This window comes from Panthera pardus, unplaced genomic scaffold (assembly GCF_024362965.1).
Source record: "Panthera pardus isolate Hobbes unplaced genomic scaffold, ASM2436296v1 HiC_scaffold_11, whole genome shotgun sequence".
Lineage (NCBI taxonomy): Eukaryota > Metazoa > Chordata > Mammalia > Carnivora > Felidae > Panthera > Panthera pardus.
Window position 1 is genome coordinate 72,256,562 of NW_026526666.1, and position 20,978 is coordinate 72,277,539.

General features: G+C 56.5%; 1 protein-coding gene across 1 annotated transcript; it reads left to right on the plus strand.

Moving 5' to 3' along the window:
* The first annotated feature begins 528 nt into the window (after positions 1 to 528).
* Positions 529 to 20,945, plus strand: SLC6A9 (solute carrier family 6 member 9). Its single transcript, XM_019429003.2, is given in 14 exon segments — positions 529 to 564; positions 567 to 635; positions 6,982 to 7,138; positions 7,749 to 7,880; positions 8,268 to 8,538; positions 14,476 to 14,608; positions 14,822 to 14,956; positions 15,048 to 15,151; positions 15,763 to 16,000; positions 16,091 to 16,225; positions 16,334 to 16,433; positions 16,523 to 16,623; positions 19,377 to 19,547; positions 19,662 to 20,945. Coding segments are annotated over 14 exon segments (1,962 nt in total). The 5' UTR covers positions 529 to 543; the 3' UTR covers positions 19,857 to 20,945.
* The last annotated feature ends 33 nt before the right edge of the window (positions 20,946 to 20,978 follow it).

Below are 20,978 nucleotides of genomic sequence, written 5' to 3' on the forward strand. Positions count from 1 at the left end.
TCACTCACATTCTCAATCATCTTGGCTGGTTGAGAGTCTCTAACTCTTGTGGGGGAACAGCTCCAGGGCCCAACACCCCCCCAGCCCACACCACTCTATGAAGTCTAAGCTGCTTTGGTAGTGCCTGTGGACGATGCCCCCTTCTTCCTGCCCTTTAATGTGTCTAGTGCCCAATGACACCCAACCACCCTACCAGGAGCCCACCAAGTGCCAGGACTGGGAGCTCAGAAGCGTCTAGGCCCTGAGGCCGCTCACTGTCTTCCGCGCTCGCTCTGCCTCACTCTGTGGTTGTGAGTATGTGAGTGTATGTTTTGTTCCAATAACTTGCTGGGAACAAGGGGAAAACACAACAAACCCCATGCCTCACTCTAGCTCTGGAGCACCCGCGCCGGGCTGCATGGGGACTGGCCGGAGGGGGAGGGCCAGCGGAGGGGGTAGGCAGAGCTTGGGGAGGAGATGAGGTGAAAGTAATTGACGCTGCCCAGCCAGCAGTGAGAGAGGCAGGGGATGCGTCAGTGTCGCCTAGAGCTGGCAGAGGTGTGAATGAGCAGCGGAGACACGCGCACTCCGCTCTGAGTGCTCATCCTGGGATGGCCTCGGCTCATGGACCTGTGGCCCCCTCCTCCCCAGAACAGGTCAGTCACCTCCCAGAGGTTGAGCCCCCTCCGTGGAGCCAGGCGGTCAGGGAGGCTGGGCTGGGGGTGGGGAGAGGGGCTGAGTGGTCTGTGCCAGGGAGGGGCAGGCACAGCCAGCCAGCGAGACAGACACCGGCAAAAGTGACCCAGAAAGTTGCAACTGTGCAAAGGAGTGCAGGAAGAGTTAGCTATGTGGTGGGGGCATGGGGGAGGAGAGTGGGGGTGTGAGGGCTCCCCCAGCCCAAGGACCTGCTGAGAATCTGCTCTGTGTATCAAAGCTGCATTGTCCTAGCTCCCGGGGAGACGGGCCGGAGGTGCCCAGGAATTGTACTAATCAATACAGCCCCATTGTCCGTGCCACGGCAGTTACTCCTATGGGGAGAGTGAGTGAGGGGGCAGGGGACGTGGTACATGGACTCAGCAGTGAGGGTGGGGGAAGAGGATGGGATGGGAGGCTCAGCTGGGAGGCAAGAGACCCCAGAGAACGTTCACAGTGTCCACGGCAAGCGCCTGGGTGGGCATCAGTGTGGCCTCATCCCTAGAAGCTGGGGATGGGCAACGATGTCAGGGGCAGTGGGGCTGATGGCAGCAAGGGTTTGGGGATGGAGAAAGCCATCCTCCCCACCCTGTAGAGCATCCTGACTTGACCTTCAGAAGGCCAGAGAAGGAATGTCCTCTGGGGAGACATGGGTTGGGTTTGGGAGAAGCTTTATGCAGGGCTGCCCTCAAACCTGAGAACTGCCAGAGTCACAAACCAAAGCTACTTCCCAGAGTGCCAGCCTGCTGCCAACCGACTGGGGTAGAGGCTGCCCACAGCTGCTGCAGTGTGAGACAGGGCTGCTGGGCTTCTCCAGGGCAGGGGCAGGGCCCACCCAGTATTCCCCTTCGCTGCTCCCCAGGGCCTGGAGAGAAGCCTGGCGTGCCTGGGGGTGCATCTCCTGTCTGCTCTAAACAATGTCGGCAGGTCTGTCTCCACCAATGAGGGCTCTGGACGAAACAGCACAGGGCATGCCTTTGGTTCTCTCACCTGCTTGAAGGCTTGGACTCCTAACAGGTGCCCAGAGCTTGCTCTCAAGTTTTCCTTGGGGCAGGAGTCACAAACAGCCCCTGGGTACTGCTCGGGACTAGGGTGGATTTTCCCATGGTCCTGCTTCTTCACCTCTGGCCCCGGATTCTTTCCCATATCTGGATAAGCCAGGCAAGATGAAGGGTGCTACCTAAGGGCCAGCCTGGCTCCTGGATTGATGGGAGATAACTTGGGGGGGGGGCAAGAATCTAGGGGGGCAAGGAGGTCGTGAGGTCTTCTAAGGCAGCCACAGTTTACTGTAATGGCTATTCTGCCTGAATTCCCCGCTGGGGCTCAGAGAAAGTTGCCAGTGATCTGGATTTGGCTCAAGGTCAGTCTGGGATGTGGGGTCTTGTCTGTCCTCCTCCATAAAGTTTGTCTTGGATGGGACTTCATCCCATGAGCAAACCCTGGGGCTGCAGAGTCCTGAACAAGAGGCCTGCTGGATCCCAGCGGGGCCCGCCCAGCCAGGGCAGCTCCAGGATTCTTTAGTGTCCACGGAGAGCAGGAGGAGGGAGCTCACAATTCACAAAAATATCCAGGGGACACTGATCTGGGAAGGCGGGAGTGAGGAGCCAGAGGAGAGCCACAGCCCAGGGTAGAAGTCTGGGCTGTCTCTAAGACTGTGCGTGACGAAAGGAGGAGGTACGTCCAGTGGTGGTGGTTACCTCTGGGCGTGGACTTTGCAGCTCTGTTTCGTTTTTACTCTTTGCTGTAGGTGCCTTTTTTCTTTTCTTTTCTTTTCTTTTCTTTTTTTTTTTTTTGGTGCTAAGCTTGTAATGCTTTTATAATTAGAAGAAAAACAATAACATTTAAAAAAGTCATTTAGAAAGTTAGTGGGAACGGATGGAAGATACAGGAGAGAGTCAGAAATAGGAATATTCCAGGCAAGGCAGAATCACAGAAATTAGTAGATCTATTGAGGTTGTCTAGTCTGTCCACTGATTTCATAGTTAGTTAAGGACGCTGAGTTGCAGGGAGTGGAAATGACCTGCGCAGAGTCACTGGGGGAGCAGGCTCTAGAATGCTGGGGTTCTCACTGCCCCGTGCAGGGTCCTGCCCTGCCAAGGCCAAGACATAGAGAGGAGATCGGGATTCTGCCCTCATAGCTGAACACCCCTAGTTCCAAGAGTTCGTCTAGAGCAGGAATAAGCCAGGCACTGGGCTACAGAAAGGATTTATGGGGGCGCCTGGGTGGCTCAGTCGGTTGGGCGGCCGACTTCAGCTCAGGTCACGATCTCGCGGTCCGTGAGTTCGAGCCCCGCGTCGGGCTCTGGGCTGATGGCTCAGAGCCTGGAGCCTGCTTCCGATTCTGTGTCTCCCTCTCTCTCTGCTCCTCCCCCGTTCATGCTCTGTCTCTCTCTGTCTCAAAAATAAATTAAAAACGTTAAAAAAATATTAAAAAAAAAAAAAAAAAAGAAAGGATTTATGTAAGTGATTGCTCGGAATGGCTCATCCGGCTAGCCAGGCACAGGGGTGGGAGGTCACAAGTCCTTGTGCGGGACTGGACACTGCTGCCTTAAGGACTGCTCCTAAGGGGAAGGGGCATCTGAGGGTCTTATGCACGTTGTACGGTAGACAACGTGGAGGATGATCATCCAGCTCACTGCACTCAACCATGGAAAGAAAGCTCCAAAGCCTGCATTCTGCCCAACTTGGGGGAGTTCAGGCACAGGGCAGGGCTGTCCATATCCTAGAGACCACCATCAGGCCCACGGCCATGGAGTCAGAGGTGAAGGTGGGGGCTATCCAGGGAGTCTGGGGAAGAAGCACCAGGCCACCATGGCTTAATTCACCACCGAGGTGTGAGCAGGGGAGGAAGAGAGAGCAGCGAGGGGCAGACAGTGAAAGATGGGTGATGGGCAGGAGAAACCTGGAGCCCGGCCAGTCGGCAGGGCTAAGCTGGGTTAGGCAGAAAGACTGCCAGTCTGGGTGAAACCATGAGCACCAAAGGATTCTTTCGTGGGCACCTCCACGCCGATGTCCACTGCAGGGACATTTCTTATCAGTGACACAGGCATCCACCTGGCAGATGGAGAAAATGAGAGGCATAGGATAGGGAAGACTATGCAAGGAGAACAAAATCTAGGCAGCACTGGGAAACGCTCACCAGCCATGGGCTTTGCTGCCCAGGAAGGAAGTGACAGAGAGTCCCCAGAGGAGAACAGAGAAGGGAACTGGAACCCCCAGAAGCCTCGAAGAGCACTTTGGAGATCCTTTCTTCCAGTGTACTTGGAGAAAGGTAGGCTTGCTCTATCCTCTGCAGAGAGCCAAGCCCTCACCAGCCAAGTCGCCTGAGCAGAGCTCGTGCTGGAATTGAAGTCCTGGCCATGGGGAGGCTCCCACAGTGACCTCCCAGCCACAGCTCCAGGAGGCGGCCCCACAGTGCTGAGATGCAGGGCTGGGGAGCGGGAGCTGTGCTGCTTCTGCCGGGCGCTTCTCACACTGCTTGCAGGGTGTCACTGACCTCCAGCTCTCTCTGCACTGCAGACCCCTAGTGCTGCCGGGAACTTCCACTAGAGCCCCATCCCCAGCTCCCCCGTCCCAGGCCTCTGTCCCAGGCCTCCTGCCTCCCCTCCCCGAGTTGTGGGCTGTGGCCAGCAGGGCTGAAGTGGTTAGCGCAAGGCCCAGTGGTATGCTGCTCATTAACTGAGCAGTGCTGGCTCCCGAGGGCTCAGCCAAGTGGCTGCCTGTGGCACGTGGCTGGGGGCATCACCACCCTTGCTGTCCCCCTCGATGCCAGGGAAGGAGCAGACCCCAGAACCCCAAGTCTCGTCCTGTTGCGCTTGGTTGCGGGGGTGGGGGGTGGGGGTGGGCGAGGGCGGGTGGCTGGGGCCAGGAGAGAGGCTTCGGCCTCGGTCTCGGCAACGGGCCTTGACTCTGCCCTGCCCATGAAACCATCCTGGACCCTCGAGTGTCTCTTTTACAGCTGTAACCACTGCTTCGTGACCCCACCCATGTACTCCGCAGCTGCCACAGTCTCCCATTGTGCCCCTAAGTAAACAAGCTTTGGACAGAATAAAACTGTTATTGTAGGGTCAACATATAGGAGCCCTATTTGACCGGGATTTGTTTGGGAATGCATAAACTGCCCCCAAGCAGGCCTCCCAGCCTCTGAAAAAATGCCCCCCTGGACTGTGCAGAATTGCTAGGCCTGTCCCAAAGAAGGCCCTAGGAGGTGATAACAGCCTTAGGCGAGATTCAGTAGGGGCCGGTCCCAGAGGGCACGCTCAGACTGTGAGCCACCCTCTCCCAGAGCCAGACTGGCCTTCAGGCCCCTTCATCAGGGAAGCCTTCCTGACTTCACCCTACTTGCCCCTCACCTGGCCTCCTTCCATATTCCTGTGACTTGAGAACTTCCACTCTGTGGTCACCTTGTGGCTGCATATGAAAATCACATATTTGTTTATTTCATTGATGGCTTGCTTCCCCACTAGACTTTGAGCTCTGAGTGTGTAGGGGTGTCTGTTTAGTTCACTGCTGGATTCCCAATGCCTGGCAGAGGGCCTGGCACACAGTAGGTGTTAGTAAATCTCCATGGTTGTGTGAATGAATGTATGTAGACTCTTTCAGCCCGTCCATTTGCTCCGGGTGCTCCTTGAAGGGGACCCTGGTTCCTGGTGCTGTGTCCCCAGACCTCCCTGGAGGGTGTGAAGGTCAGTGTCTCCTCCAGGGGCAATGCTTGATTGCGTGTGCAGGACAGTTGATCCACAAGGGTGTCTCTGCCGTGGTGCCCGTGGCATGCAAGCCAAAATCTGCCCACCATGGGAACAAGGGGTGCTTGGCTGGGACCTCCACTGGCCGCTGGTGCCTCCTGTGCCTGCATTCCCAAATGGGCCTTTCTGGAAAGCACACAGGTCCCAATGAAGCCGTTCCTTCCCTCTGCATTTGTGGGTCAGTGTCAGGATCCGACAGCATTTCAAAGCACCAGACCTCTTTGTTTATTGGCCAGTGTGACTGTTGTCCTTGAATATGTCTCTTTCAAGCTGAGGGTCAGTGTCACTTCAGCAACATCCCTCAGAAGCCATGCTGCTCTGTCTCTGATCCCGGTGTCCTCCTGGGATTCCTATCTGTTTCTCTCAAGAGAATAGCCCATCTCTGAGAGGCGCTCTCTGTCACTCAAGGACTGTGCTTCTCTGTTGGTGATTCTCAGGGTCCCTGTCTCCTAGTGAGACACCACCCCCCCCCAACCTCTAGGCTCTTGCTCAAGGTGGCTTGATTTCCTGTTCACCCTGGGAGGGGGTGGAATGGGCGTGGCATGGGAAGGGGTGCATTTACACTTATAAAGGGACTTGCTGAGCCAGTTCCAATAGTACGGTTGGGGTTTAAAAGGGGCTGTCCTCAGTGGGGCCTCAGGCCACCCAGCCCAGCCCTGCAGCTCTCCAGGAAGGCCTGACTTCCTTTCCTTGGGGCAAATCCCCTCTTCAGCCCTTCCTGGCCAGCCCCCTTCTCTCAGCTCCGAGACCTTTTTCCGGAGTCCCTCCCTCTGTTTCCCCTAGCAGAATCTGTCCTCCAAGTCTGGCGTGGTGCCTACAACTCTGGTCTCCTCCCCCAGCTCATGGCCAGCACCACCCAGCCCAGGTCAGCTTCCCCAGGGCCCTCTCCCCAGCCACGGGCGATATAGATGGCTCCCCTGGGCCCTCCCACCCAGAGTCCCAGAACGCCCTCCCCAAGTCTGGCCCTGCTCACTTGCTCCTCCAACCCCCACCTCACAGCCCTGCCCACCCTGTGCCCCCAGGAAAGCGCCTTCAGCTGGGGGGAAGGGGTCGGGCATCCCCTCCCCCGCACCGCCTGCCCATGGGCAGCGTGCTCAGCCTGGTGATGTGGTAGCGGCGGGTGGGGGGGGCTGTCTGGACACAGGCCCCTTTGTGCCCAGCCCGACTTGGCTGCTTGGTATGAGGCTCAGCTGCTCCCAGATCCTCACCCAGAGGGGAGAGGGGAGGCTTTGGAGGGGCTGGGGCTGGGGGGCTGTGGACTCGAGCGCCCTCTCAGCGTCCCACCTCTCGGATGTTGGCAGTCGCTCCCCAGGTGGGCTGGTGCTCCTGGCACAGGGTGCTGGGGGGCTGGTGAGGGAGGCCCCGCTTGGCACCCTCTGGCAGCCACTCCTCCCTTCTCCCCTTCTCTGCCAGGCCTGCCAGCAGCTCCTGCCAGCAGAGGGGAAGCCCAGGGTGGGGGTGGGGGCTTGGAGGGTCCATGGTGTCCCCGCTGGGAGAGGCCCAGAGGGTCAGGCACGGGAGCACAAATGCCTTTCTGATGGTAGCTTCTCTCCTGTCCCCACAGAATGGTGCTGTGCCCAGCGAGGCCACCAAGAGGGACCAGAACCTCAAACGGGGCAACTGGGGCAACCAGATCGAGTTTGTACTGACGAGCGTGGGCTATGCCGTGGGCCTGGGCAATGTCTGGCGCTTCCCATACCTCTGCTATCGCAACGGGGGAGGTACCCAGTGGGCACAGGGCAGGGACCACCCACTTGGATAGAGCCTACCCACCAAGGCGCGGGCTACCCCCTCCCTGGCACAGACCCCACTCCAGACAGGCTGGCCTCTGGCCTCTGGCTCTCCTCTCCTTTGCCCCCATCCCTGGCTTAGGTACCCTTTACTAAGGCACAGACCACCACCCCCTGACCCTGGCTATCTGCTGTTTGGGCCAGACCCTGCTAGCCTGCTCCCTCGGGGCGAGGAGCCCTGGAGAAAGGCACCCCAACCTCCCAAGTTTCCCAGTCTTACACCCCCTGTGTTTCAACAACCCCCTAAATGGTTCAGGGAATTTGAGGATCCCAGTGACTTATGTTTGTGAAATTGCTTGGTTAAGCCATCAAAGCCCACCCTCACATGATGGCTCTGGGGCCAGGATTCTGCTCAGGAAGCCTCTGTCAAATTCAAAGACAGGCCGTAGGTAGGATACCTCGGACCCAGGCTCCTGTTCAATGCGTGGCTCACCCTCCTCAGGTCTCAGCCAAACGCAAAGGTTTCGCTGTTGGGTTCTTGGCAGGAAGAGGGTGGGACCCCCCAGGCCCACCCTGAGCCCGCCCTTTCCCTGCCTGCCAGGCGCCTTCATGTTCCCCTACTTCATCATGCTGATATTCTGCGGGATCCCTCTCTTCTTCATGGAGCTTTCCTTCGGCCAGTTTGCAAGTCAGGGCTGCCTGGGGGTCTGGAGGATCAGCCCCATGTTCAAAGGTGAGGCCTGGGTGGGGTGCACACACACACACACACACACTCACATGCACATGTGCACACGCACACACACACGGGCTTCTGGGGGCCTACTCACCCATCTGTACAAACACTGCCAACCCCCACGGAGCCCTGGTGCTGACCCCAAGCCCTACATCAATGGCCAAGGCCATGGGTGCATGCTGGGATCCATGTTTACTCGGCCTCCACCCTCCCCTCCCACCACGTGTATACACAAAGCCCCTTTGCCCCCCAGCTTGCCCCGGCCAAGGCCTTGACCTGTCCCTTCTGTGGCCCTCCATAACAGCCCGCCCCTTAAGCACTTCGAAATTAACCTGGCCTCCTTCAGCTAGATGTGTGAGGCTGCTTCCATTCCTTCCCCTCTTCCAGGTGTGGGCTACGGCATGATGGTGGTATCGACGTATATTGGCATCTACTACAATGTGGTCATCTGCATTGCCTTCTACTACTTCTTCTCATCCATGACGCACGTGCTGCCCTGGGCCTACTGCAGTAACCCCTGGAACACGCCCGACTGTGCCGGAGTGCTGGACGCCTCCAACCTCACCAACGGCTCCCGGCCTGCTGCCCTACCCGGAAACCTTTCCCACCTGCTCAACCACTCCCTTCAGAGGACCAGCCCCAGCGAGGAGTACTGGAGGTGAGGCCCCACTGGGCCTGGGCCGGGTGGGGGCGGGGGGAACCCCTGGTGCCAAGCCTCATCCCTCCCTCCCACCGTCAGGCAACTTCCCGCAGAGTAGGTAGGATGCCGGGAACAGAGCATGGTAGAGGCGCATGAAGAGGTAGAAGGAGTTTACAGACTAGTTGAGGAGAAGAGGCTGACACCCCAGAGGGTGATGGAAGGCAGGATGTTGAAGTGAGAGTCCTTACAAAGTGCAGTGAGGGAGGCTCGGCGGGCAGGCAAGTCCGCAGAGGAGAGTCAGGGGGAAGGGGGGTGGCTTCCTGGTAAGAACGGCATAGCAAAGGCCCTAGATCCCAGATGAGCAGAGGCTGGACCTGAGACCTAGGGGAAGCTGTTCTGATGTAACAGGTGTGTGGAAAACCCATGGACCATAAAGGGGACCGGCGGGGCCACCAGCCTTCTTCGAGAATGTATGTGAATTAAGCTTAGACGTACTGCTGCAGAGCAAGGAGAGACAGCCATAGGGCTCTCCTGACCCCAGGGCTGTCATCATCAAGCTGTGCATAGGAAAGACAGCCTGGCACTCCTGTGCTCTGTGGTGACAGAGACTGGAGTCTTGGGGCTGGCTGCAGGGAAGCTGTTGCTGGAGGTGTTCTGTCACACCTCGTCCCAACAGGGTGGTTGTGAGGGCACGGTAGGATGTCCTAAAGGAAATTCTCCATGTCCTTGTGGGAAACCCGTGGGAAGAGAGTGTTGGGGGCGTGTGGGTAGGCCATGTTAATTCATTCACATTTTCGTGGTCTGCTCTGCCAGGCTCTGTGTGCCCATGGGGTCTGAGTAGCCCAGAGTCTCTGCCCTGAGGAGTTCACCATCTAGGGGGGAGACAGGCAGCTAATCATATTAGGGCCAGGTACCTACATGCCGATACGCTCAGGGATGTGGTCGGGGACACAAAGGAGGTGGTCAGTTCTGAGGGGATGGGGGCAAGAGGAAGTGGTCCGGTAGGCTTCCCAAGGAGGGAGGAGGGAGGTGTAGAAGGGATTGGGAGAGACACAGGCAGGTAAGCTGTGGCCAGGAGGTGGCAAGCTGGAGACAGGTGAGACAGAGTATTGAGACAGGAGAGGCCAGAGGCATCATAAGGCACAGGGCTTCCCGTGCCAGGCCGAGGGTTTGAAGTTTCTCCGCCAACTGGTAGAGAGGCATAGGGGAGATGGCCAAGGCCCCAGGGAGACTTGCAGTCCTAGGAGGTCAATATCTTCTAAGCCTGGTCCCAGTGCTCAGACCCTGCAGGGCCAGCTTCCCTGTGCCAGCCTCTGTGGTGCACCACAGCCCTCCAAGGACAGCTAAGATGTCACTACCGGCAGGGGCTCATGGTGTAGACCACAGAGCTGCTGCCTCCCAGTGAGAGGCAGGCAAAATTACCTCTGGGCAGACTCAGCCATTCAGTCGCTGGACAGATCAGTTTTTGAGCACCTAGTAGGTACCAGACACTGCACTCAGGAGGGAGACAGAATGAGGAGTAAGGCACACAGATCCTGCCCTCATGGAGGTCACGTCTACTGAGAGAACTAAGCAAATAAGTGCCCAGTTAGGTATTCTACTACGTTTGAGGCATGGCGTGGACTGGACAACTTGATTTAGACTAGGGGGTGAACCTGGGAGGACAAAGCCCCGCCCACACCCATGGGACTGCTCCGCGGGGTGAGAAGCTCTCACCCCAGAGGCCATCTGCCAGGGATTCCCAGCTGGGTAGGGCCACCCAGGGCAAAGCTCTGGAGATTTTATCCAGTACAATTAAAGGAGAATAGCCATCAAAGAAAACTGGTCATGGGTGGGGCGTGGGTGCCCATTGGGTGGCCCATTGAACTCTCCTCAGGGCTGGAGCCAGGCCCGCCTGACTCGCCACTGTCCCAGACAGGACTTTCTCTGCAGGATGGCTCCCTGCTGCCCCCTCCTGGAGAGCCTGGGAACATGAGCCTTGAGAGGGCTGCCCAGGCTGGCTTCAGCAAGGGAAGTGAGGAGAGCAAACAACCGTATTTCCTGGGCACCTACTGTGTGCCGGGAGTATTATTTCGTATAGTGTTATCCCTATTTTTCAGATTCAGAGACTGATGTTCAGAGGTTAAGGAACTAGGCAGCAGTGCTGTGTCAGGATACGCATGTCCCACTGTGCCTGGTGCCTGGTGTGAATTAGGCCAATGATACTCTGCAGGTGATCTCGGTCCACAGTCTCCAACACCCCTTTGGAAAGCTGTGTGATCGCATTTGAGCCCCACAACTTTGTTTGGTAGCTCGGGCAGGTAGGAGAAAATATTCCCATTTTACAAGTGAGGAAAACAACTCAGAAGGATTAAGAGACTCCTCTGAAGCAAGAGAAGCTCAGAGGGCAGATTTCCGAACGCGGGTCTGCCTCTTGCTCACCCTCTGGCCCATAATCTCCTCTCTCTCTTCCTCCCTTCCGTCTCGTTTTACGGTCCTCTGCGTGCTGGTCTGATTCCAGCCTGTAGGCCCTGAGCTCACGGCCATGCCCTCGCCTCCAGAGCCTGTGGTGCACCCCTCTCCCAGTGTCTTCATGGCAGTTCTGGAGTCACACAGACCTCACTCAAATCGTGGCTCTGCCGCTCATCAGCTGTCTGGCCTTGGGAGATCAGCAAACCTCTCTCAGTCATAGCTATTCATCCATTAAATGGGAGGAGTCACAACACCTACCTTGTCGTTATGAAGATGAAATGAGATAATGTGGCATAAATACCAAGAACAGTAATGGGTGTTCAGTAAGCCTAGTGACATCCACTGCTGGAGATGCAAAGAAATAGATTAGGGTGCTTTGTTTTCAAGGAGTTTATCATCAGGTTGGGGAAATTAATAAATAATGCAGAATGTGGGTCACCTGGGTGGCTCAGTCAGTCGGGGATCTGACTCTTGATTTCAGCTCAGGTCATGATCTCACAGTTTGTGGGATCAAACCCAATGTGAGGCTCTGCACTAACAGTGCTTAGCCTGCTTGGGATTCTCCCTCTCTCTCTCTCTCTCTCTCTCTCTCTCTGCCCCTCCCCCACTCTCTCTCTCTCAAAATAAAAAAAATAAACATTAAAAAATGATGCAGAATAATCCCAGAGATGTTATGCATCAAGAGCCAACTTATAAATGTACTGGGTTCCAAAAGTTCTTAGGTGAATTGATCTCAAAACACATGGTCCCAAAACAAAACAAAAAAATAAATATGGTGCCATAAAAAGAAAGGTAGAATTCATTATTTAGTTTTTAGCCCCTAATATTGTAAATGCTGTGCCCTCGCAAATAATATAAATAATTAAAAATTAAATGCTACCAGTTTAACATATATAATCAGACAAAGTTAAAAAAAAATCTTTGGAACAAGAAACAGTGCCTACTTTGAATGCTGTTGCTTGAAGTAAAGGAACTCTGAGTAATGGCAGTAGAAGGACCCTGGGCTATTCTGGGGCAGAGCTTCCCAGCCACAGGTGTTCTGAATAGGTGTGCCCGGTTGGGTGAGACCGGGGTAGCCTGGAGCCCCCAGTTGCCTTCAGCTTTGAGTGCCCTTGTCTGCTTACCCCAATGGCCCCAAAGTATTTTGTGTGTGTGCTATGAAGGAAAAAAGATTGGAAAGCACTGTTGAAGGGGCCCAGGTGCCTCTTGGTAGTCCCACAGCCCCTGAACTTCTCCATCCCTTTTCCTTTGGTTCCCCCATCGACTAAGAGCCCAGAGAAGGTCAAAGGCAAGGCCTGGCTCTGATGCCTGTTCACCGTACCATCTCAGTGGTGGCAGTTGGGCAGGAGGGGGACGTGTTGGACAGCGCCCTTTCCTGGTCCTGGTGTGAAGGAAGGCCTCTAGGGAAGATTTGAGGCTAAGAAGAGGCCAAGCAAACAGCCTGGCAACATTGTCCCATGAGGGGACAGAATAACATCGCATCACAAGGTATTAAAAAATGCTGCCATGAGGTTTGAGAACTGATTTGGAAAAAAAAGTGAAAATAGCTGAGAATGATAGAGGACAGCCTATGAGCTATCCTGAGAGGTCCTAGCTGTAAGAGGGGAAAGAAGGGAGCCTGTGTTTACCTAAACTCATCTACATATTATGCTATGTTGGCGTTATTATGCCCATTTTGCAGATGAGGAAACTGAGGCTCAAGAACTTGTCTGTCACTCATCACTTCTAGCCTGCCTCCCTCCCCAGGTTCTCTCCTTTCTACCTCCTGGTCCATTTACCACAGTGTTCACTCATCCATTCAACAAATATTTACGGAGTACTTCTCTGTTCCAGGTACTTTTCCAGGCACTGGGGGTGCTAGGTACTCCTGCTTTCATAGAAGATGGATAACACACAAAATAAATAGATAAAATAAATAAGTTACAAAGAAAAAAAAAAGGAGACATGTGCTGTGGAGGAAAATATAGCAAAGAAGTGGGTGAGGAGTGCTGGGCTGGGGCCAGGGTTGCAGTTTGAAGCAGCGTAGCCAGAAAAGACCCCTTTGCAAAGAGGGTACCCTGAGTAAATACTTGAAGGAAATGCGGAGGGAGGAAGCCATGTTGGCAAACCCAGCTGCAGAATTTGTGGGGTCCAGTGTGAAATGAACATATGGGGCCCCATGTTCAAATGTATTAGGATTTCAAGATGCCAGTGGCAGAGCATTAAACCCAGCACAAAGCCTTCTCAGTATGGGGCCCCATACGACTACATACCACGCACGTGTGTGAATGGATGTTTGAGGGAAAGAGCACACCAGACAGAAGAAACAGCACATGCAAAGGCCCTGAGGGAGGGCATGCCTGGCATGATTGAGGAACTGCGAGGAGCCCAGGGCAGCCAGTGCAGGGGAGTAGGGTGGGAAGACAGGCGACCAGAGAGATGGCAGGCAGGGGGCAGTAGGTCACTTAAGGCCTTGCAGCCACTGTAAGGACTTAGGCTTTTCCACGGTGAGAGCTGGGAGCCCCTGCAAAGTTTTGAGTCAAGGAGAGACCCTGACGATGCTCCTATAAAAACCCTTCAGAAGCTTCCCATTGCTCCTAGGATAAAATTCAAACTTCTTGGCCTTGACTTTGTGGTTTCTTATAATCTGGCTTCTTCCTATCCTTCACCCTTCTCTATTCCCTTTACTTTCTGTTCTAGCCTCACTGAGCTGCTGACATGCCCAGGCTAGGCCGTGTTATTTATTTCATGACCCCCTGTCCTGCTGCATGCTGCTGCCCCAGCCTGGCATGCACTTCCTCCTCCCAATTCCTCAAACCTTAGCTCTAGCCTCACCTCTTCCGGGAAGCCTTCCAGTGTGCCCCTCCCCGTGGCACTGAGACGCCCTTCCTGGTGGTACCCACGTGCCTGATTCAGGTCTGTATGCACAGCACCTAGCACAGGGCCTGGCACATAAGTGTCCGATTGATTGAAAGGGCACTGCTGGTGTGGCATAGGGCACCAGATAGAGCCACACATACCTAGGGGAGGAATTCTGGTTCGAGCCTAGGCCTGTACGCCCCAGAGCCTCCCGTCTTTAGTCAGCACTCCACCATCTCCCTCGGTTCATCAGAGATGGAGAAGACTAGTGTGGGTGAAAAGCTCACGGAAAGCTTCCTGGAGGAGGTGACGCCTGATAGGATATGTCCAGTCTAGAGGAGAAGATGTTACTGAAGGGAGAAACGCAAGCCAGGGCCTGGGATGGGCCCGGTAGGGAGTGAGACCTCTACATCCGAGGGACTGAGGAGGCCGGCCTCCAGGCGCCCTTGAGGGTCCTGGGAGAGGCTGCAACCAGTGGAGTCTTAGGGCAGCAGGCAGAGGGGGTAGGGCGGGGTTAGCTGGGGCTGGGGCCTTACAGTGACACCCTCCTCATACATGCGAGGACCTCTTGAGAAAGGAGGGAGCTGCCAGGCTGGGCCCCGGGCCTTGGGAATCTGTTGCTGGGTGTCAGGGTCCGGCCTTCAACCAGAGTATCCCCTTCCCCAGGCTCTATGTGCTGAAGCTGTCAGACGACATCGGGAACTTTGGGGAGGTGCGACTGCCCCTCCTCGGCTGCCTCGGTGTCTCCTGGGTGGTGGTGTTTCTCTGCCTCATCCGAGGGGTCAAGTCTTCAGGGAAAGTAAGTACCCCTCCCTCAGCAGGGTCTGTGCCCACCCAGAAAGATCCTGCCTCCCCTGCCGGGGTGGTGTGTAGGAGTCGGGGGCAGACGGTGATGAAGGGACATGAGAGGGGAGGAGGAACCGGAGGGCCGGCCGTGGTTGGGGGGCCAGGGAGGGGGCGCCCAGGGCAGGAAGAGCTTGGAGGAGTCCAGTGGAGCCCATCTTGCACGCAGGTGGTATATTTCACAGCCACATTTCCCTATGTGGTGCTGACCATCCTGTTCGTCCGCGGCGTGACCCTGGAAGGAGCCTTCACGGGCATCATGTACTACCTGACCCCACAGTGGGACAAGATCCTGGAGGCCAAGGTGGGCTGTGGAGGAGGGCCTGGAAGGGGCAGGGAGGGGCAGAGAGGCGCCCGCCTCTGACCCCAGCTGCTCTGCCCGTCCTGCCCCACAGGTGTGGGGGGATGCCGCCTCCCAGATATTCTATTCGCTGGGCTGTGCGTGGGGAGGCCTCATCACCATGGCTTCCTACAACAAGTTCCACAACAACTGCTACCGGTGAGACTCTCCCTGCCAGCCCGGGGCTGCCCCTCTACCCTGCAGCCTTCCCCAGGAGTCCCCAGACCCCCAGGTCCAGTGCAGCCCCCTGGACCCCCTGCTAGGGCCCTCCATTCCACTCACGGCCTTGAGGTCCTGGGAATGCTGAGTCTGGATCCGGCCACTGGAGAACACAGAAGAAGGTGGGGACAGTGATGCCCCAAGGGTCTGTGAGGGCTCAAGAGCCTCAACCTACTTGAAAAGGCCCAGAGCAGGGGCATCTGGGTGGCTCAGTTGGTTAAGTGCCTGACTTCGGCTCAGGTCATGATCTCTCAGTTCGTGGGTTCGAGCCCCGCGTCTGGCTCTGTGCTGACAGCTCGGAGACTGGAGCCTGCTTCGGATTCTGTGTCTCCCTCTCTCTCTGCCCCTCCCCCACTGGTTCTCTCTTTCTCTCTCTCTCTCAAAAATAAATAAATAAACTTTAAAAAAAAAAATAAAGGCCCAGAGCAGACCAGGAAAGAGGTTGGGGGGCCTTCTGTTCCTAGAACTTTCCATCTCAGTTCTTCTCTCAGCCCTAACCGGGCAAAGGGAAGCAAATTGCACATCCTGAGCCCCATTTTCCTCCCCAACAGGGACAGCATCATCATCAGCATCACTAACTGTGCCACCAGCGTCTATGCTGGCTTCGTCATCTTCTCCATCCTGGGCTTCATGGCCAATCACCTGGGTGTGGACGTGTCCCGTGTGGCTGACCACGGCCCTGGCCTGGCCTTCGTGGCTTACCCTGAGGCCCTCACGCTGCTGCCCATCTCCCCGCTCTGGTCCCTGCTCTTTTTCTTCATGCTCATCTTGCTGGGGCTGGGCACTCAGGTATGAGGTGCAGGACCTGGGCCAGTGGCTTCGGGAGGGAGGAGGCAGGGCCAGAGGCCAGGCCCCTGCTCTGATGGCCACATCCTGCAGTTCTGCCTCCTAGAGACACTGGTCACAGCCATTGTGGATGAGGTGGGAAATGAGTGGATCCTGCAGAAGAAGACCTATGTGACCTTGGGCGTGGCTGTGGCTGGCTTCCTACTGGGTATCCCCCTCACCAGCCAGGTAAGACCTGAGGGAAAAGTTGGGCTGGAGTTGCCAAGGTAGGGGGGCATAGTGGGTGGGGGAGCCCAGCCTCAGGCACCCCCGGCTCAGCTGCCCACTGGCCCGTAGGCAGGCATCTACTGGCTGCTGTTAATGGACAACTACGCGGCCAGCTTCTCCTTGGTTGTCATCTCCTGCATCATGTGTGTGTCCATCATGTACATCTATGGTAAGTGCCTGAGCTTCTGTGGCCTCTCTGGGCCCAGCCCCCGCCTATCCAAACTGCTCTCCCAGCCCTGCTGACACCGCTCTCTCCAGGGCACCGGAACTATTTCCAGGACATCCAGATGATGCTGGGATTCCCGCCGCCCCTCTTCTTCCAGATCTGCTGGCGCTTTGTGTCTCCGGCCATCATCTTTGTAAGTTCCTGGGCTGGCCCCTCCCTCCCTGCTGCCCCCAGGCGAGTGTCCTTCTCTTGGGAACCAGCAGAGGGAGAACAGGAGCCCATTCATCTGGCCAGAGCTCCCCTACGGGGTCTCTGCATCCACAACTCTGGCCATTGGGAGACGGAGAGAGGTTGCATAGTCAGGCGATACTTAGAAGCACCCAGGCACTGGCCTGGGGTTAGGAAGGGAGCATATAGAGAGCCCTGGATTTGACTGAAGACAGTGCCCAGCCTTGGAAGGGGAAAGCAGGCTGGCAGCAGCTGAGAGCTGGCCCTCCCTGCCTCCTTGGCATTCCTGCCTGGTATCCCCAGAGAGGCCTCAGGAACAATTAGTGATATTGGTGTCAGCTCCATTGGCTTTGCTGAGCTCCTGCCTCCAACCCCTCTTAGCTGAGGTGCCTGGAGTACGTGGTGTGAATGCGTGAGTGTTCCAGAAGCGGGTGGTACAAGTCAGATGTCAGCTCAGGGTCAGGGGCAACCTCTTAAGCCTTCCAGACTTGGGAGAGGGAATATCTCCACCAGTATTCAACACCTGGGAAGCTCCCACGAGGGAGATGAATTGGTGGAGGGAACTTCCCCATGGCCAGCAACCAGGCATTTTCTGCATGGTGTTCATGCATCGACTCATGTGATACAACTCGGGTATCGTTATTATTCCCACTTTACAGATGAGGAAATGGAGGCACAGAGATGTTAAGTAATCGGCCGAAGTTTACACAGCTAATAAATGACAGAGCCAGCCTTCAAAGCAGGTAGTCCAATCTGGAGCCTGCAGGCTGGGCCAGTGCTACACTAGAAACACCCGCAGGAAGGGGGAGCGCTCCATGGACTACTATCTGATTTTGCCCCCTTATGGTCAGGGTGGGAGGAAGGGGCACAAAGTGTCTGACAGTGAAGTGGTCACTCCACAAAGAGGCAGGGCCATCTCTGAGTGACGGGAGGGTCAGCCCAGTGGCAAGGGCAGCATTCAGTCCGGTTCCCGTCAAGCCCAGCTTCTCTGTGCCACAGGGAGCTCATCACCGGATTTCCACTTTGGCTCATGTTTCTGGGTGCGGTGGGGAAGGCCCCTGAGGGCTGAGGCCTCCACCACATGGGGGGTGTGGGATCTTCCCCGAGGCTGGCACAGGCACCAGCTCTGGCCACTGGCCCAGCTTTGAAACAGGAGGAACGGAAGCCTCCTGTAAGTGGTGGGAGGCCAGGGAGGCCAGACATTGCTGCCAAGCGCCCTGCTCTCCGGGGGTTGTGGCTGAGGCCGTGCCCAGGACCAGCCTGAGGGTAGCTCATCCTCTAGAGCTCCGAGGAGGCTGCCACCCTGGGCAGAGACCTGGGGTACCGACCAAGGCAGGGAAGGAGGCAGGAAGGAGATGGGCACAAGAAGGTTCCAGAGGGGCAGGCTTGGCCTGGGTCCAGTGTCTCTGCGAGATCGAGGCAAGGTGGGCAGTGCCCTCTCTGTGCTCAGAAAGCCAGGCTGGAGTCACCTTAAGGTGAGGACTCCAGGCCCCGTGGACTCGTGTGTCTGGGCTGTTGTGTCTTCTCTGGGAGCTTTACTTCTTTATATTTCTGAAAAACTCCTTTTGACAAACCATCTTTTTCCGTCAGGGATCAGGATCTAGTTCCATTCGGGAAACTTGACATAAGCTTTCACTATGTGCAGTATCCCAGGAGGGCCCCCCACTGGATGTGGGTCTTGCTCTCCTGAATTTGGTCACTGGGATGCATCTGAGAGCTCAGGAGGCCGATGCTGAGCCCTCCTGGTGAGTGGCGCACACATACCCAGGCCCTCTGGGTGGTCCATGAGCCACCCGCCCATCTTTCCACTTCCTTAGTTTTTTGCTGTTGCTGCTGTGGCCCCAGGCTCCACTTCCCGTCCCACTCCTCTCTTTCCAAAGCGGCTCCTGGCCTCCAGCCTGACACCCATCATTTCTAGCCTTTGGGGCCTCCCCGGGCTCTCACCCTCTCTACAGCCATAGAGAGGGCTTCGTGCTCCCCTCTCCCCCATTGCCCCCACCTCTCTGCACAAGTCAGTTCAGATCAGCAAATGAGGTTGTGCCGGGCACTGTGCTGGGCCCTAGAGACCCAGAGCTGAGGCAATCCCAGGAGCTCCCCAGGCTATGGGAAACATTAAACGCTTAGCAGACAGAAAATGCCATTGAGAGCCCTTTGAGGAAGAGGGATGAGAAATCTGGAGAGCTTCTTGAAGGGGGCGACATTTGCACAGCATCTGACAAAAGGAAAATGTAGAGGATTCTCCAGAATAAATGAAGAGGGAGGAAAATGCTGGGTGCAGTCAAGACATTGAGACAAGGGTCATGTGGCCAGAAGGATGAGCTGAGATCTGGATGTGAGTTGGTAAAGCCCTAAGGCCAAGGATTTGGTCTTACTTCAGTAGGCAATAGGGAGCCATTGCGAGTCTTTGAGCAGAACTGACTGACTTCAAAGGGGACATCGATTGTTCCCTGGCTGATTCAGGATTATGGCGAAGATGGACCTCTCCTCTTCCGCAATGCCTACCTGCCCACCATGCCTTGGCCTCTGGTTCCTTCCACTTCTTCCACTACCCAAAACTTGACTTTGCCCCTGTCCTTCCCCAAAAAATGTCTCTTTCTAGTTTGGGAAACTGGAGAGGAAGGGAAGGAGTGCTGAGAGGAGGACCGAGCCCCGGGGAAAGGCGGGGGTGGAGAGTACTGGGCAGGCCTCACGTGCACTCCCATTCCCTCCTCTCTGCAGTTCATTCTCATTTTCACGGTGATCCAGTACCAGCCAATCACCTACAACCACTACCAGTATCCAGGCTGGGCTGTGGCCATCGGCTTTCTTCTGGCTCTGTCCTCCGTCATTTGCATCCCTCTCTATGCCCTGTTCCAGCTCTGCCGCACAGATGGGGACACCCTCCTCCAGGTGAGGGGTGGGGGCAGGCAGCAGCTAGCTGAACCGGGAGGGGGTGGGTGGATGGGGCTTAATGGCTTCTTTCTGAAGTGCCCTGCCCACCCCCCATGTCTACCTCTCCTGCAGCGTTTGAAAAATGCCACAAAGCCAAGCAGAGACTGGGGCCCCGCCCTCCTGGAGCACCGGACTGGACGCTATGCCCCCACCATACCGCCCTCTCCTGAAGATGGTCTTGAGGTCCAGCCGCTGCACCCAGACAAAGCCCAGATCCCCATGGTGGGCAGTAACAGCTCTAGCCGTCTGCAGGACTCCCGGATATGAGCACAGCTGCCCGGGGAGTGCCCCACCCCCGCCCATGCTCCCACCACAGAGACTGGGGAGACAGGGGACAGGTGTCACTGCCTGCCCCTGCCATGCCCTGGCCAGGGTGGCTGCTGTCACCTTGGCCATCACTGGTAGCGTGGTCATTTGTGCTCGTGTCCCCAGTGTTTACAGGTCCCTTGGATGCCAAGATGGCAGCTGGGGATGGGTGTGGGCGATGGGAGGGTCGGTGGGGGGGCCCAAAGCACTTTGGAGGGGTCTCAGGCCAGGTCCCCAGAGATCTGCTGGGCTTTACATGGCCTCTGATGCCCCCACACTCTGCCCTGAGCTGAGGTTCTAGGTTGGCCCCCTACCTGTCCCCCTCCTTAGGCCTCCAGCCTCCTGACCAGTGTTCCTGCCCTCAGAGCAGACCCCAGCCCTGCCCAGGCAAATTTGGGTCTTCCTACCTGGGAGCAGGGTGACGGGCTAAGGGGCTATACAGTGTTACTCGTCAGGCTGTGCCACCCAGCCCTGTTTGTCTGTGTAATTATTTTTGTAAAAATTGTATCGTGGTTGCCACTCTCATGCCCCCAGCCTTGGGCCCCCTCTGTCTTCCAGGCCTGCCTGGACCTCACTTGGCTGCTCTGGGGTCTCCACACCTCATACCAGCCCTAGCTGTCAGGCCCAGCCAGCAGAGGCCCATGACCCAGCAGCCTGCCCAAAGCACTAGTTTCTGGGGGGTAGGGGTGGGGTGCTGCTCAGCAGGAGGTTTGAACCCAGAGCCCTGGGGAAGGGGACCTTACATGAAACCCCCTTGCCCTCCCTCCACCAGGCGAAAGGAAGGCCCAGGCTTCCCAAACTGGGCTGCCCTTGTTCATGTGCCAAATGGCCCCAGCCTGCGTGCCCCATCCCCTCTCTGGAGCCAGAGCTCCCTCCCCCTGCAGTGTCTGTCTGTCCAACCTCTGTGCCCCTCTGTGCAGTGACAGCCCCAGAACAGCCGCCTCTAATCCTCTGTAGCAATAACGGTGCACCGCCCACCCCTACCCATCCGTGCACCACTAGGATTTTAAAGTCCATAGATTTTAATGAAATTTCTATTCCTGTCTCTGAGCTGCTGCTGTGCTTTGTGTGAGTCCCCCAGGG